At 35.3% G+C, this 18,298-nt stretch overlaps 1 protein-coding gene across 6 annotated transcripts; it reads left to right on the top strand.

The window, feature by feature from the left end:
• Positions 1-1,082: 1,082 nt before the first annotated feature.
• On the top strand, positions 1,083-16,510 carry LOC142624570 (uncharacterized). Of its 6 annotated transcripts, none has more exons than XM_075798178.1 (8): positions 1,089-1,337; positions 8,833-9,047; positions 9,114-9,317; positions 9,533-9,703; positions 11,173-13,402; positions 14,293-14,408; positions 14,563-14,675; positions 16,120-16,510. In XM_075798178.1, the coding sequence occupies exons 2-8, from the start codon at positions 8,861-8,863 to the stop codon at positions 16,252-16,254; spliced, it is 3,156 nt and encodes a 1,051-aa protein (XP_075654293.1). In that variant the 5' UTR covers positions 1,089-1,337; positions 8,833-8,860; the 3' UTR covers positions 16,255-16,510. The 6 variants fall into 6 exon arrangements, with proteins under 6 accessions (XP_075654292.1, XP_075654293.1, XP_075654291.1 ...); XM_075798181.1 differs by having other exon boundaries at positions 1,090-1,337; positions 8,961-9,047; XM_075798177.1 differs by having other exon boundaries at positions 1,083-1,337; positions 8,833-9,317; positions 16,147-16,510.
• Positions 16,511-18,298: the final 1,788 nt, after the last annotated feature.

Here is an 18,298-nt window from a genome sequence, read left to right as displayed (position 1 = left end):
TCTTCTAATTCTTTTTTAATATTTCTTATAAAAATAATTAATTAATAATTGTCCTAAAAACACTGCTAACATGACCCTTAAAATATTAGAGGCTAAATTGATACATGATCAAAATGATAATTTACCGTTGATTTTTTTTTTCTTGGAAGGGTAATTTACCCTTTGAATAAAAACTAAAATAATTTTTATTTTTAACATGAATGTTCAAAACTAAAAACTAAAATAATTTCCCATCCCGAAGCCAAAATCCTGTTTAGATGATACTCTAAAGATTTCAATCATTTCATATATATATAGTTGTTACAACTATCATTACCTCCAAATCTGAAGTACAGATTTTGTCATTAACAAAATGATGATGATTGTCAAAAAAAAAAAAAAAAAATATATATATATATATATATATATATAATATTGATCCGCTTAAAAGTACACATTAAACCATTTATCTTTAAAAATATTATACTATTCCGTGTCCTAAGTGAGTAAAATTATATATATAAAACTACTTGCATGCTTTTGAGCCCAAAGTCAAATAACGTTAAAAAGAAGGCATTCCCGAGATGGTTTGTTAATTGAGAGAATCCAATATACATACACACGCGCACATATATATATATATATATACATATATTACTCAAAAAGGAAACACGAGCTTTTGACAGCTGATAATATTATACACAGTAGACAGTACTCACTTTGTAATAATATACTGCTAATTCTGGTGCCACACTAAAGACACAATTTTAATCACAACTTATTTATGTGTCAAGTTGTGGTTGTAGAGGAGTGTCCCGCGTGGATCTATCATCATCCCTTCGCTAACTACAGCTTGCCATATGAACAAATTGCGGTTAAAATTGTGTCTTTTAGTGTGACACAAGAGTTTTCCATAATATATATATATATATACTTTTGAAAAGGTAATAATATATTAATTTTTAAATATGTTACTACAAAATAAACAATATGTAATTGGCAGACAATGTGCCGCGTGGCATTTTGTTAACCTCATACCTCAGAATCTTAGGAAAAGGCTGTGAGCTTCATGTAACTTTGCTAGCATGACGCATGGCATTTGCAAGTACTCTGCAACTGGTTTGGTGGTCTCATCTCTCTCTCTTTCTCTCTAAAGAAAAAAGATTCACTCTCTCTCTCTCTCTCTCTCTCTCACTCTCACTCTCACTCTTTTTTCTCCTACAATCTTTCATATAGTTTTTTTCTTCTTATAGTTTGTACTAAGCCTTTTGGAGTGCAGTGTATATATAGTATCCTGCATAAGTAGTAGAAAGAAGTGACAGAGGGAAAGCAAGTTCCATGGATTTAAGGAAAAACAGGTATGTGGGTCTTCACAAATCATGCTTTACTTAATGGATATTCCTTAATTCTGTTGCTTTTGCCATAAGTTCATTGCTTTGATCCTGTATCTTCTGAAACTTCCATTTCTTCAAATAACAATGGTTTTCTTGTATGATCTTTCCCTTATTTCTAAGTTAGGGCTTTAATTCTGAACAAGAAGCAAGAGAACCTACGCTAGATTTACCCCACCGCTAAATTATATATAAATATTTAATGTATAGTTTATGTGTGTGTGAGGTTTTGTGTACTATTATTCATAAAGTTCAAATTTTAGCTATGAAGTAGGGGTTAGATCATAGATTTTCATTTTATAAGGTCCAAGTATAATCTTACGCTAAATTAATGCAGCCCATTAGCATTGGCAAATCAAATTGTAGTATCATGCCTCTTTAAGTCATGGTTGTGCTCTCAGTGTTTCAGAAAATTTTTGTTAGTAGTAAAGGTCAGGTTTTCTGACTCTACTTGCAATCATCTTGTTCTTTTACCACTAATTAAAATGTAATCAGCAATAGGTTTAAGGACAATAAGCTAGTCTAGCCCTAAGTTTCCAAGTTTATATACCATAAAGCTTACAAATTTATTGTGTCTTTTATGTTGATGATACGATGATATGCTTATATTTGGGACTGACTTTGAAACTATAAGGTTGCTTTTGGGATAGCTTATATTGGTCAGCTTTTTTACTATTTAACTTATTTTTGCTACTATTTATAGGTCCTATTTCATTTTTTGGTATTATTCATGAGTCTCATCATACAATTTCAGCTAACTTTTAGCTTTATTTACAGTATTTTCAACAAAAAAAAATTTTCAGTTTCAGTTAAATAAGCTGTTCCCAAATGGACCTAAGTGTTTGACTTCTATGTTTAAGATGATCTTAATTATGAATTGGATATTATTATGGGAATTAAAGTAAAGAAATATAGTGGAGGTTTTTTGCTGTATCAATCTCATTATATTGAGAAAGTGCTCACTAGATTTGAATATCTCAAGATAAAAGAGGTGAATACATCTTTTGATTCCAGCATAAAGTTAAGTGAGAATCGTGGGAGGGTAATAGTAAATATCGAGTATGCTAGTGCTATATGTAGCATGGTGTATGCTATGCATTGCACCATATTAGACATAGTCTTCACAGTATGCAAACTTTCAAAGTACAGTAATCCTAGTGTTGATCATTGGAAAGTGATTCATAGAATTCTTGGTTATCTTAAGAGAACCATAAAATAGGACTCTTTAATTCCAATCTATAGAGTTGCGGTCATGACCTTTGTGAGCCATTTTCCTGGTACAATAATGGTGAAGCTGTAAAACATATATGACTATGAAGAAAGGGAGCACGTAATTCGGCTATGAAAGCCAAGCCTACATCCACAAAGTTAGTGTTATTTTCTATTTTGCAATGCTTTGTTCTATTATATAGGTTTCTATATATACATGTTTCTTACAAACATAATCCCTACTCTTGTGAAATCTACTTTGATTGATATTGCCGTTAGTTTCCTTATAAGCTTGATTTTGCTAATTACATGGAGATGTTGATGTGGTTGGTGAACTTTCCATACTGATCTAGTCTTCCTTAACAAATTTGGTGGGTGAGTTTTGCTTATATGTTTGATCTTCAACACTCCCCATCTAGTTGAAGTGAAAATTCAGGACACCCAACTTGCCAAGTAGAAATTCAGCTTGTAAATCCTCAAGTGCTTTAGTGAACAAATTTGCTAGCTGTTGATTTGTAGAGACATGTGCAATTTGGATGAGCCAACTTTGGAGTTTTTCTATCACTACATGACAATTTCTTTAGATATGTTTTGTGCATTCATGAAAGGCTTGGTTTGAAGCTAAATGAATGACAGGGTTGTTGTTGTAGTAGTATAATTTAGATGGTTTTAGGTGTGAGATATTGGGGTCTACCAAGAGTTGTTTCCTACAACATGAAGTCTCCATGGATTTGTATTCTACCTCAGCTGATGAAGGTTAAACATTTGTTTTTTTCTTGGTCTTCCGGAAATGAGAGATTGGCCAAGTAATATTTAGTATGTAGTGACTAATTTACCAGCATCCTTGAAAATTCCTTAAACCTGGTGTTTGCTTGATGTATCTCAATACTTGATGTGCCCCATCTAGATGGGGTATTCGAGGCTTGTCCGTGAACTAACTTATAATATGCATTATATGAGTCAAATTTGGCTTGGTAATGGTTAAGTATATATATATTTTTGATAAGTAATAAAGATTCATTGATAATAAAAAGAGAGGGACATTACACCCAGGTACACAGGGAGTATACAGGGGGAAACAAATAAAAAATGAACATTACAAAAGTCAAGTAAATCCAAAAGAGAAGAAAAATGTTGGTTTCTCCACACAAAGAACCAGTCAAGTAAGGTTCAGAAAAATAGAAGCTTGAGATCAGGCATGGAACTCTCATTGAGTAGTCTCCCAATTAGTCAATGGTATGATGAGGGATCAATAATGAAGTCTCCTTCACACTCATTGAGTAGCATATTTTGCTCCACTAGGAACTAGGATGGCTTTGCTCCTAGAAACCCTATTTCGTCAAGAATTTCAAGTGCATATTTGTGTTGTGATATGGATATTCTCTTCTTTGATTGTGCAACCTTTATCCCCAAAAACCCAAAATTGTTTTTGGTTTCCAAGGTTTTTAAGCTTGAATTGTTCTCCTAAGAATTTCTTGAGTTCTTATATGCTCCAAAATGTTCCTTGGTAGAATAATGTCATCAACATAGATAAGGGCCGTGGTAAACTCATGTTAGTAGGATCGAACAAACAATGAGTAATCTGCTTTGGATATCTTGTATCTTGCATCTAGAATAGTTGAAAAAAACTTTGCAAACCATTGCCGGGAAGCTTGTTTGTTACTATTTGGAGATTTATTGAGTTTACATACTCTTATCTCCCGCTTTTATTCAAAACTAGTAGGAAGGTGCATATAGACATTCTCATCAAGATCTCGTACAGAAAGTCATTTTTGACATCTGGCTGGTGAAGGTGCCAATTGTGTGTTGTGGCTAGGTCAAGGAAGACATAGATAGTGACTAACTTGGCAACTGGGGTGAGTCTCAAAGTAGGCAAGGACCTCTTGTTGATTGTATCCTTTAGCGATCAAGAGAGCCTTATAGCCTTCCATAGAGCCATGTAACCCATTTGCAGTCATTGGGCTTTTTGTTGGGTGGAGAATCGGTGAGAGTCCTTGTGTTGTTGGCTCTAAGGCCATCAATTTCGGCGCACATGGCATTTTTTCACTTAGGATCTTGCATAGCTTGCAAGAAAATCTTTTTATTTTTTATTTTTTTCTAGAGAGAGATAAAATGTGAAAGCCTGGTGAGGGCGATAAATCATCATATGAGAGAAAGAAAAGGGGTAAGAAGTACCAGAAGGGCTAACCAAAGCTAAGTTGGATGAAGTAGTGGGCCGAGTTGAGAGAGCTTGACCAAGGTGGATATCGTGCAAGTAGGGGTGGCAAAATCTAATACGACCCACAAACCCGACACGACAAACCCGTTTATAAAGAGGCCATGGGTTAAGGCTAAATGGGTTCGGGCATATTCAGGTTGACGTGGCTGACCCGTTTAATAAATAGGTCGTGTTTGTGTTCAACATGCGAACTCGTTTGACTCGTTTAGCTTATAAATGTATTAGTTTTTGTTATTATTATTTTGTTTTTACTGATTAATATATGGTTGTAATTATATTTTTATTACTATAGTTATGGTTGTATTGTATTTTAATTTTAGATATATGAAAATTGATAACATGTTATTTGGATCAAATATGACCTATTAACAAATAGGTTATTAAACGGGTCATTTATATTGACTTTTATATGACTTGTTAATTAAATGGGTTGAACGTGTTGTGTCGAGTTGGCCTGTTTGATAAATAGTTGTGTTAGGATTGAGGATTTTTGAAACGTTTACTAAATAGGTCGGGTTCAGGTCAACCCATGTAGCCGAATACTCATGGTTCAACACGACACAAACCTGACATGTGAACATGAGTTGCCACCTCTACGTGAAATTAAGTAGGAAGCTTGGTGGATTATGATGATTTTCAGGGAGGGGCAGGGATAGGGGTAAAGATGTCAGGAGTATGGTGCTTTAGAGGGGTGGGTGATGTCGGGATTGTCAAAAGGGAAGGACAATGGAAGTGATAATGAGGGGGAAGTTGTAAGAGAGAAGGGAAAATGGTCTTCATAAAAGAGGACATCCCGAGAGACAAAGGTAATTTCTCTTTTGGCCACAAGATAACCAAGGAGAATGCACTACGTATCACATGCATCAATTTTGAGGGTTTTTGGAAGTGGGCGGAGGCGAAACCAAAGCAACCAAAAACTTTGAAGTGGTTATAAGAGGCTGGACCTAAAACAATTTTAGGAGGGCTATGCATGTCCTATTGATCAAATACCAAAAATATTTAGGTCGGTGGCCCTGAAAGAGTAGTGCAACTAGTTTCATGTATAATGCCTTTGGAGGAATAATATGAAGGAATGTCAAATTTTGGTATGTTATCACTATGGATGATTTTGTCAACTCAATGAGTTGGACAAAAGATTGTAAAAGGGTATAGCCGAAATGGTATTTGATCAATGTTTCATTAAGTAAATATATGTGCATTGAGTGTAGTCATCCACTATATTTAAATGAATGAACTTTAGACATATGAATCTCAAACAAGAATAACTAGAAAACGTAATAGTTAATGGGATTATCCGTTGTCTATGTTAAATCTAAAAGCAACTTAATAGACCCACCTATCAATTGTGTGTTTTGAGAATTGGTATACCATATCCATTTGAATGGGACTAAAATCCTTTGTATAGAATTACCAATAGCAAGAAATGAACCTCAAATAGATCCAATCTAAAGAGGTTTAAAGGGTAGCAACAATGTTTTAATAAGTGGTGTGTTAATAAGTGGTTAGTTGAGAACTAAAATTTTGAAGTCACATTCAAAATAGATTAATGCTTACTGTAACACGTTATAGAGGATGAGTTTATACTATTAATGAAGGTCAATATACATTTAAATTTTTGTGTAACAGGGACATCATAAGAAATTCCACTTATGTGGGCATAAAGTGCCATTTTTAAACTAGAGTTAGGATTCAATGGAGTAGCACATAGCCATAATAGTGTTAACAAGATGTGAGGTTTTGGTGTAAAGGATGCTTTCATATGCATGTTTTCTCTTGCTTTGAGGCAAATAGTTTTGCTTTAAGCTTTGACCATCATTAACTTCTAGGAGTCTTCTTGGAGTCGTGAGATTACTAAACTAGTGGGAGGTTTAAGTTGAAAAACACCTTCTTTATGCGTGACATAATGTCAACCTAAGTTGGATATGGATATTACAACCTAGTGGGGGATTGTTGTATATATAAATATTCACATGTAGGTTGTTATACGTGAGAAGATTCAACTAGAAAAGTAGAAGTATGGCAAAAGATTTAAGGTAATAAAAAACTGGTTTTAAGAATCTCCCTTGAGCAAGATTGAAGTTCACCCAAGCGAGGGACAGGCAAGAGAGGAGCAAGGGACAAGCGAAACTTTCTGTTGGAGTTTTATTTTGGTTATTGAAGAGTTCACTCAAGCAAGCAGGGCAGCTTGCCCGAGCAAAGTGCATTTTCACTCCATCTTGCTTGTGCGCAATAGTTGCAGAAAGTATGTTTTCAGCATAATTATGTGGAAAATAAGGAAAATGAACCTGTTTGTGTTCCAAACAGCTAGTAATAGCATTGGCAACGTTTTAGGGTGCTAAACCCATTCTTAAGTGACATTTCAAATGTGACTTTTCTTTGGAAACTCTTCATTCCTATCATGGGTGACATTTCAAAGGTGACTTTTTATTGGCAACTCTTCATTGATTATAAATAAGCATTTATATATAGTTATTTACATAATTTTGAAAAGGAATTTTAACATTTTACTGATTTTGCACACCATTAGAGAGAAATTCATAGGATTCTCCAAGTTTGCTGTTGTAGAATCTTGGCTTATTGTATACTAGGACAATTTGGCTGCAACCCATTAGGAAACTCATTCAAGTGGGGGAAAATAATTTCTTCTAGATAATTATTCATCCATGCTTGTAGGCCTGTTTGTTCTTGTGTACTTTCATTTGATTTCCCCTAAATTTCCTAACAATTAAATTACTTGTAAGTAATACTTAATAGTATCCTTCGAAGTTTGAAGGATATCTTTACAAATATATGAATGGCTTTTTTTTTCTGAATCAAGTTGAATGGCCACAATCCCTTTTCCTTCCTTTGTTTGCTATTTTAATTTAATTCCAAAATTCTCAGACAATCTTTTTATACTTTTGTTGAAATCTTTGAACTTTCCCTATGAATTTCCTCATTATTAATTTATCTTAGTCTACATGTTTTGTTATTCAAAGGATAATGTGTACCCTCAAAGGACCTTCGTACTACCCCTAATGTTTGTCTGTTATTTTTTTAGTTAAATTTAATTCTTACTTCTGTCTGCAAAAGATACTCCATGTTATTTTTTGAATTATTTGTCCTGCAATATTCTGATATCGTAATGTCACTGTGTGAATTCAAAGTTATGCTTTGCTAAATTGTAATTACTCTCTTCATATTTATTCAAAACATTTTTCTCTGAAATGCTTCTTCTATTGAATGAGAAGGTAAAATGGAAAATGATTGCATAAGCAATTTGAATTATTGCTTATATGCATGGGAGCAACTGAATAGTAGAAAACTGTGGGTTGACTTAATGGGTTTTCATTTATTAGAAATTAGTATCATGATTATCCTCATTGGCTTTTAATATGACTATGCACTCTCTGTGTGTGTTTATGGATGCAATCTAGTGATTGATATGCTACTCTATGTCTCAATCAAAGTTTTTTCTTGAAATGAGTTTTTGTTTTCACTGTACAAACTCAATACGTTGTCAATATGCCAATTCCTGCCGTTATAATATTCTAAGATAACATCTTCGTCAATTGTCATTTACGTTTGATTTTCATACTTTCAACACATTCTGTTGGCATATCAAAGTGTTCATAGTCGAAGATGCATTTAATGAGGTTTTGTTTTTTCCGATGTGCTAATAGGTCCTGTTTATTTTCTCGCTCTTCTCTCTTAAGAGAAGGAAGAGAAAGTTACTAAGGCATCTCCTTCCATAAATTGGATTAAAAGTTTCACCTCTCTTTAGTAGGGTCTTTGTAATCTTATTGACCTTCTGTCTAAAAGGTTTACAAACATATTAAGATTAATTCATCTCCTATGCTACACATTTCAAAGCAATGCTGCTACAGTATGTTTAATCTGGAAACTCCAATTATTCTCCCTATATTGTGATACTTGCATTCCCCATTTAAAAACTAGAGAGAGAGAGAGGGAGAGAGAGGAAAAAAAAAGGCGATTGTTGTGATTGTTAATAATTCACATGTTTAGCAGACTAATTGGTCCCTGTTGGCATTTCAGGATTGCCTACTAATCCATCCAACCAAATATGAATGTGGACAATGAGAACATAGAACCAGTGACTGAATTAGGACTTGCACCGAGTTATTCTAATCAGTGTATTCAGAGACCAATGAACATTGATTCAGGTGCAGGTGCAAATGCAGGTTCAAGGATAGACATGACATTTGTGGCCTCTGATCCCCTTTCTGAACTAGTTTGGTCTCCGCATAAAGGTTTGAGTCTCAAATGTGCTGATTCCAGCTTTGCCAATAAAAAACCCTCACTTTTGTGGGGTGCAGGACCAAGCAATGTGGATTTTCCAGCACCTCAAAGCTTTATGGGCGGGAGTTCTACAACTGACAAACCTGTAGATGAAGTCATTACACCACAAGTGGCAAGTCATACAAAGGATGATTTTGCTGGTGCAAATACTTCAAATGCATCTCTTACAAGTGCTGGTGGTGGCATGCCAGAATGTCAGCCAAATCATGAACATAAGACAGGTTAGGTAAATTATTTTTTATGTTAAATTGTAGGGTACGTGGGGTTGGGCTAGATATTTGGTCTAAATTTTTCTTAGTAATGGAGAAAAAAGTTTATGGTATCAAGTTGTATAATGATGAATGTGGACCTATCAAGATCAATCTTTTTATATGTATTGTTTCATGTTTTCCCCTCGAAACTTGTTTAACAAAACCTGAGGACTCTTGTTTGGCAGGACCTATTTGTAATATGGAGGAAGTGAACAACATGGTAGGATCATCTGTTCTACAAGTTACTCGAAAGGAGGATATAAGAAAGAGTGAAGGTGATGATATTTGTGCCCCAATCAATGTTCAAATGGATGAAATATCTGAGACCGGAGAAAACAATGTTCCTAGTTTGCCAGGTGCATGCCCCTATCTTTTTACTCTTTTTTCCCAGAAGACAGTTCTAGGTAGTCCTTTGAAGTTACTCTGGTCTTTGGTCTACAACCGATCTATTTCTATTGTTCTAGAAACGTGGTAGTATATGCACTTATTTTATATGACTTATTGTATCTGCTCTCTGTGTTTTATTGTGTATGTACCTTCATCATGGCCTTTTATTATACCTTGAACCAAGATATATCAATTATCCTTGATCTATGCATAATCAATGAGTAGGTCAACCATTGTGTGTATATTTATTCTGTATTGGGTTCTTGTAATACACAATTCTGAATAGCAAAGATGTAGCTGCTAAGAGTTTTTGGATTTGGATGTACGTTGTTAGGCCGAACTATGTTAATTCTCTTTGGTTCCACTTTCTTTCTTTTTACATCACCTCATTTTCTTATTTCTTTTTTAGCATGGTATGAGAGGCACTTTTCTGTGGCTATCAATAAGATTCAAGTAGTCCACTGCTGACCATCGCTCAGATCGCACTGCTGATCATCATTTGGACCAGTCATTGCCAGCCACTGTCCCAACCTCTTTCCTAGTCCATTTTTCACATAGATTCCAATTTTGGGTTCTATCTCCCCATTTGAGGCTCCCAAGTCACACTAATTGGTATATCACTCATTCTTTTTAGGTTCAATCTATGTGAAACCCACCAAATTGGTATATCCCTCATTCTTTTTAGGTTCAATCTATGTTATCCTCTGTTGATATTCCTCAGGCCACCAGTGTAGCCTTTCTTTGACCATAGGAGCTACTCTTTGGTCACTGGTGCAACCGTTCTCTGGTTGCAGATTTTCATTGGTAGTTGCCATCAACTATTGTTAGCATTTCGCACAATCATTCCACATTATGGCTGGTCCATTCTATATCTAATCCGGTCATTCATGGTCATGGTTTTCCTCATGAGATTATAATTCCCCTTGAGTTTGAGGTGGGTGTTAGTATCTGCACATGCTTTGTTTGACTCTCTACGTTTTACTATGTACATACCTTAGTCCTGTTCCTTGATCCCAGGCATAATCAATGGCCCTAAGTCAACCATTGTGTGTATATACCCTATATTGGATTCTTGTAATACACAATTCTAAATGGCAAAACTGTAGCTGCTATGGGCTTTCCACAAAGGACGTACCATTTGGTTAAACCACATTAATTCTCCTTGCTTCTACAGTTCTACCTTCTCTCCTTGTACGTCTCTTTATTTTGTTATTTCTATTTTAACAAAAGGAATGGATCATATGCTTTCTGCAAGAACCATCAAAATATTTGGCACTTCCTATTTTGCCTCAACCACACAAGCCATGCAAAGTGTTTTTCCTTCCATGTTAAGTGGACATTTTATTTATATCTTACTTTTCTCAAAGTTGATGGAGCATTCATTATTTTCTTGACATCTGCTATGATTTAAGTATTTAACCTGCTGATTTACCTACAGGTCTGGTAAATGGAGGATTATCTGATATTATACCAACCAAAATAGTTGAACCTAAACCTGACATGGTGGCGAATGAATCATTTTCTGAGGACTCTAGAGGTGGAGGCAGAGATTTTGGAAGTGGCAATCATATATTGGGAAAGAATATTAATTTGGCCTCTGATGTTCTCCCCGTGGATAAATGCAAAGCTTCTGAAACTCCAGTCCAGAATCTTAGTTCCCCAGGCAAAAGACCTTTGGAAATGCTGGAGTTCACTGCAGAGAATGATTTACGAACTCTGATTGGTGATAGTGCTTGTGGTGCAGCGAATAAGATTGTAGAACCAGAGTTCAATGAAGGTAAAACTGGCTTTCAGCCGGATGAAGTTGTACTTCGCAGAGGCAAGACCGTTCTGATTGAAGTCTCTCCAACTAACAGCAGAATCCATATGCCTCGAAGCAAAGGCAAGGAAAAGGCTTTATCTGATGGAGATATTGATCGAAGATTGTCAAAAGAGGAGGATGTTAGCCATGAGAGTGTTGAAAGCTGCAACAGTGGGTTGTTTTCAACAGGCAAGAAGAGGTGGAGCGTTGAAGGACACATGATTGTTGGGAGTAAAAAAATCAAAAGCCAAATTCAAGATACACCCGGTTCAACATCCTATGTTAAACAAGATAGCTCCTTTATGAATTGGATAACGAACATTATGAAGGGTTTCTCAAAACCAATGCAAGGTGAGGCACCTTCTCTTTCTCTTGCTATTGCACATCCTGATCATGGACATCAGAATCTTCTCACATGCAACAAGAATCATGATCCAGGATTCAAAAATAATGGTTTTCAGTCAATTTTTCAGTCCTTATATTGTCCAAAGGCAGGAGGAGAAACAACATTGTTTAATGCCAATTATCAAACTGGAGAAGGATCTAAGGAGCATGAGCTGGATAACAAGATGTGCAACATTAATGCTACTCCAATATCCATTTGTGGGGATGGTGATAAAATATGCAGACAAAATCTGCTGCCAAATGATAAGCTTGATGAATCAACCTCTGGAAATGGAGCAGATTCATTAAACCAGCCTAAAACATTTCCAGTGACATTTGTTTCCAGCAAGGAAAATAGCAAGATTAATTCCAGGGAGAATAAAAAGTCATGCAACGTGGACTTTGGAAATGAGAAAGATGGAATAAGCTCCAATTCTTCTCTGGGTAAGCGTAGGACTATCAGTGCTGAGAACTTTGATTCTGAGCTGCCAGCTGAAGGGAAGACAACTAATGATTACAGAAATAGCTTGTGGATAACTCGGTTTTGTGCAAAAACTTCTGGCCCTGTGTTAAACGTGGATGATTGCATCCAGAGTATTGGTGTAGGTCTTGAGTGCTCCACTGATTGCACAAGACCTCTTCCTTGTCCTGAGAATTATGTTGGCTTTTCCAAAAACCACAAAAGTGTGGCAGTAAGGGAGCTCTCTGCTGAAGGTCCAATGCTTGCTTTGGGCAAAGAATCACAGAAGTGTCCTGCTGATACTGACGCGGTTGTTGGTTCTAATTGGATCAAAGGCCACAATGACCAGAAATCTGTAAATAAATTGAACCCTAAATTGCCTTCTCCAAAGTTTGAAAGTTCAGAGGCAATGGCTTCTATCTTTGCAAGAAGATTGGATGCCCTAAAACACATCATGCCATCAGATGTAAAAGATACTGTAATCTGTTTCTTTTGTGGCATAAAGGGTCACCATTTACAAGAGTGTTCTGAGATAACAGAAAGTGAGATTGAGGATCTTCTAAGGAATATCAATTCCTACAATGGGGCAGAAGAATCGCCTTGTTTGTGCATTAGATGTTTCCAGTTCAATCATTGGGCTGTTGCATGTCCCAGTACATCCTCAAGAGGGCGACATCAAACAAGATGTGGTTTGGTTGGTCCTAGAGAAATGCAGAATAAAACAGGAGGTAAAGAAAATTCAAAGCTGCTAACTGGTTGGAAGAATCAATTTCCAGCTGCTTGTGACGGGAGTGCTCTTAGTATATCAGACCATAATTTTAATTGGAAACCAAATGAATTCATAGCCCCTGAAGAAATAGGATCTAATGCAAATTCATTGAAGAAGTACATTGCTTCAAGTCCTGTGGAAAACTATTCAAAAGAAAATCAGATCATGTCTATCAATAGGAAACTTTCTGATGTACCAAAAGGAATCTTTAACGCCGTAAAAAGCCTTCGTTTGTCTCGCTCAGATATCCTAAAGTAAGTAGATCATACTAATTAACCTGTCATTCGTAAACTCACATTATTAATTACTCGTTTGATTGGAATTTCCATTTATACATGGCAACTAGTATGTTTAATTACAGTTGATATTAACTCTTGACAGTTTGCACATGCATTTCAAGGATACAGCAAAATTAACAATTTGCTTAATTATCCCTTTATGATATGAACGCCATACAGTAGTCAGCCTATAAATGTATGTTTGATGTATAGGAGATTTACAAACATGTAAATTCAAGCTAAACAGATATGGTGGTCTTTTTTGCGCTTTTGATCGGATCTTTTCTCAATTCTTTTGAGTCCTCAGGATCCTCAGTTTTCATCAGTGGCGTGAGTACACCCGTGCTTGTGTGTCATTCTTGTATATGGTAGGCAATAGAGTTTTCCTGTTTTTCTAGAGCACTCTTTTCTTTTCTTTTTTCGTTTTACATAAGTTAAGCCTATTTTTATGGTTGGGATGGCATAGTAATGCTAGCGTTCTAGAGAATCTGTTGCATGTCTACATGACAAAAAGTGACATCAGAAACCCCAATTTCAGTGGGAGGATTAATTTTAATTGGTACTCTTCAATTTTAATGAAATGCTTGGCTTCCAAAAATACCTTTTAGAGATCAACCAAATTACAAATTGCTTCTTTCTTCTTTCTTCCTTCTTCTTTCTTCTTTCTTCTTTCTTCAATCTTGAATTTTGGTTTATTGTGGTAGAACTCGTTCTTCTAGACTTCTAGTAGATGCATAGTTTAGAGAACTGCACTTGCAAGGGCTGACTTTGAAACTTTAGTCTTGCTGTAGTACATCGTCTCTGTAATTTGATATTCTGTGTGCAATGAAAAAAAAATGATTTTTTCTATGTTGCATGGCCACCAGATGGATGAATTCCCATATGTCACTATCACCTCTTGATGGTTTTTTCTTGCGTCTACGGCTTGGGAAGTGGCAAGAAGGACTAGGTGGAACTGGATACCATGTGGCTTACATAACTGGTATAATTCATTATTTTGTTATTGTGTTGTATAACTAATCAATTTGATAGGGAGATAATTTGCATACTTGTTAACAAATTTGTGGATTATCTTAATGCACTTCTTTAAGTCTTACTTTTGTAATTGACTCGTTTTTATTTTTCTGGACACACAGGGAAGCAAAGAGAGAATGCACCACAAAATGCAAAAAATTCTATCTCTGTAAACGTAGGGGGAATCAAATGTTTGGTTGAGAGTCAATATGTCTCCAACCATGATTTCCTTGAGGTAAGTAATAGTCTGACAGCATATCAGTTTTTCCTCACACTATATTTGTCTATGCTTCTAAGCTACTAGTATTCAGTTTCAAGCTCAATTCACTTATTATTCTCTAGATCTTGCAAGCTTGAAATATTTGATAGCATTACATAAAATTTATATGGCTACTTGAGGTTTTCTTCCCTTATTGACACATCCATTTACGCGTTTAGAATGCATGACGGTATGACTTAGTCAAATGATAGTTATGTTTTTTCTTTTACTTCTCTTCCCCCTTCCAAAGTACTCTGTAAAGTGGCACATTGTTTCCAATTCAGGGAACATTGTGTACGACAGTTTCGAAAGTTTTAGTTATCATTTTATCCAGTTCATTGATGACACCAAAAATACCATCCATCTGGAATTCTCTTTGTATATTTGATTTTGCATGTATTAACGATCTCATATGTATCTGATTATTATTATTATTATTACTATTATTTTTTGAGAATCATCTCATATATATTTATCTGATTCATATCCAATACAGTGTCATTTAGAAAAATAAATTGATTTGCAACACAGCAATGTTTTGGATTCCTTCAGTCAAATATGGTATAGATGTATACATTTAAAAAAAGAAAAGGGCAAACACCATATTTGGTCATTAAAGTTAGCTCTATTATCCAATTTGATCTCTAGAGGCCTAAAAGTAGCAATCAAATCCTTGAAGTTTATAAAATTATCCAAGTTTATAAAATAGAATAATAATTTTCACTTTCTGAATATGAATTTGCTTAATAATTGTCTATTCCGTATTTCCATGTTTGGTTTATGAGAATATGTGAGGAAAATACAAGAATATAAAAGGGGAAAAAATGGGAGTAATCATTTTACAAAGTTTTGAAACTCTATTGGCTAAATTGGAAAACGGTGAAAACTTTAATGACCAAATTGAATCATATTACAAATTTTAAGGATTTGATTGTCACTTTTGAAATTCTAGGGACCAAACTTTTAGGACTAAAATTTTTGCTTTCCCTAAAAAATGGTATAACTTGACCCATAAATGCTCAATTTAACATTTGAACTGGAAGCGATTATGGAATCTCAAAATCATGGGAGTCACAACTTAAAGCTAAGTCAGGCCTTGTCTCTCAAACTTGGCAAATTCTAACGGTATAAGGTCAAAAATGCCTCATGATGATCAGTTCAAGAACTGGATGACATAATTCTTCGAAAATGCTACATATCATGTAAATCTGTTAATGGATTATTATATAGTATAATATCAACTGCTAATTTTTATTACATTTCACCTTTATGGTCACTCTTAATGTTTAGATCAATTGGTTTCATATCAATTGGGTCAATTACTGTACACAAAGTTGAGGGATGGTGATTAGCAAGGTTCCATCCTAGTAGTGAGATTGACAATATTCTGAATCTTGCTTGTTACCCATTCAATGTGAAGTGGTTAAATTCCCACCACATTTTGCAGGATGAGCTTATGGCATGGTGGAGTGCAACCTCAAGGGATGGTGCCCAGATCCCATCTGAAGAAGATTTAAATTTGAAAGTCAAAAAGAGAAAAGTGTTAGGCTTCTAGGAATCTCCTGATTTCAGACATTATATCTTTATTAGTGTCGGCAATTAAAATTCTAACTCACACAAATGCAAAGTGAGAAGTAAGACAGTTAACAAGCATTCTTATGTAGCATATGTAAATTTTAAAAAAAAAAAAAATTTATGTTTGCAACATTGTATGTGCAAAGCATGAATCTCTAGTTGAAAGTAGGAAATTCTATTTTGAATGTCATCTTGAACATGTGAAGGAGGAATCTTTTTAAGCGTGGTTACCCTATATTTTTAAGTGGATAAAAGAATTGCTTTCTGCAATAGTGACCATCATTTCACACACAACAATTTAGGGGCGTTCAGCAGCTGATCAGAAAGGATAGCCTCAGACGGCTGTTGAAGGTTCTCAGTTTCACTGTTAATGGAATTTGGGCAAAACCAACATCAACTGATTTGGTGCCCGGTTAGGGTTTTTGAATTTTAAAGACAACTGGAGTTTCGAAGAAAACCTTCTTCGTATTCATGCATACTTAAATGACTTTTGATTTCCATTTGGGAATTATTTTATTTATTTATATTTTTTTTCAATGCAACAATTACAATAGAGAGTAAAGATTTGAACCTTGGATTGTCTTGGAAACGCAAGGAGGTGCCAATTAATTGAGCTAGAAGGCATTGACGCCATTTGGGAGTTCTAAGGTCTAAAATTTCTATATTTTCTCATTTCTCACTTTCAATGTCTTTGTCCTCTGTGTCTCCATCTCTCCTCTCTCCATAGCCAATCACCATCGTCCTTCTTTGTTCAACAACTCATCGTCATCTTTATCTTGCCAATGCCAGGTAACTCTCTCTCTCTCTGTTTTGATTGTTTGATATTTTGGTCTTGTGTTTTACAGGAATTTCAACCAACTGTTTCAATGTTTCCTTCTGACTTTCAGGTTAGTGAAGGCAATATTCAGTGTTCCCATCCCCACCCCTACCCCCGCCCCCGAACTTTGTAGTCTATATATTTGCAAATTTGGGGAAATGATAAGAGTTTTCTCAGTCAAGGTAGTGCTCAGCCTCAATTTTTCTCTGTTGTCATTATATATTTGCAAATTTGGGGATTTTTTTTCTTTTTATTTTTTTGATAGGTGTAAATTACAGTTCATATTATCAAATTTGGAGAAATGATGAATAGCATACAGAATTCTTTGATGGAGATTGCAGCTAACTAGAATTATTTGATAATATGAACTGTAATTTACACCTATAATTATAAAGTCCTGCTATTTTTTTTGTAAATCCACATTCCTCATTGCTAGACTGAACAGTTCTTTCTCAAAAAAGAAAAAAGAAAAAAGGAATTGAACAGTTAAGTGTTGTGGGTACAATGTGTTTGGGTGAAAAAATCTTGGGTGAGACAATGGGCGCATGCACCTGTCTCATTGGATACCTTCTCGTGTTTGGGTTTGGGTTTAGGTTTGGGATTGGGTTTGTCAGTGTGTTAGTGAAGAATGGTGTGACCCGAACAATATCAGCCCAACGCACTGACACCATAAAAGTAGACTGCATGGGATCGGCTAAGACCAACCGACTTGGTGCAGTGCAGTTGGGGAATAGACCAAACTAACCCATGAGGTTCGGTGCAAAACTGGCCAGTTCCACTGATCACACCGAGCCGTGTACACTCCTACACAAACTGATTGTAGTTTTGTGGTTTAGCGGTATTTTTTGGTGCTACTTTTCCTGGGCAAATATGAGTTGTTGCAAGTTATATGCGAAATGCCAATAGCACATATAGATTTGGAAAAATGCAGAATTTGTGACATACATTGTTGTCAACTTCAATATTTTTTGTTTTTATTTATTTATTGCATAATGTAGGGAACCTTTCTAAAGAAGAGTCGTTTGCATTTGCCTCTAGCTAATAAAACCTATGAGTAATTGACCCCACCTACCAAAACCAGTTGCCGAGTAATCCTGGGGCATTTACTCCTGAAGAGCTAAGTAGTTTATGCTCATGTCTAATCAATTTCAATTTTGTTGAGTAACAATGGTTTTTCTTCCCATAGATTCTAACACAGTTTATATGC

This window comes from Castanea sativa, chromosome 2 (genome assembly GCF_040712315.1).
Source record: "Castanea sativa cultivar Marrone di Chiusa Pesio chromosome 2, ASM4071231v1".
Lineage (NCBI taxonomy): Eukaryota > Viridiplantae > Streptophyta > Magnoliopsida > Fagales > Fagaceae > Castanea > Castanea sativa.
Note: the sequence above shows the minus strand (reverse complement) of the source record. Positions and strands in the feature narration are given on the sequence as shown.

Excerpts from the sequence above, each read along its gene's own strand:
- LOC142624570 (XM_075798176.1), top strand. The coding sequence starts at position 8,861 with ATGAATGTGGACAATGAGAACATAGAACCAGTGACTGAATTAGGACTT. Across the intron at positions 9,704-11,172 it reads CAATGTTCCTAGTTTGCCAG|GTCTGGTAAATGGAGGATTA; the intron begins GTGCATGCCCCT and ends ATTTACCTACAG. Across the intron at positions 13,403-14,292 it reads TCTCGCTCAGATATCCTAAA|ATGGATGAATTCCCATATGT; the intron begins GTAAGTAGATCA and ends CATGGCCACCAG.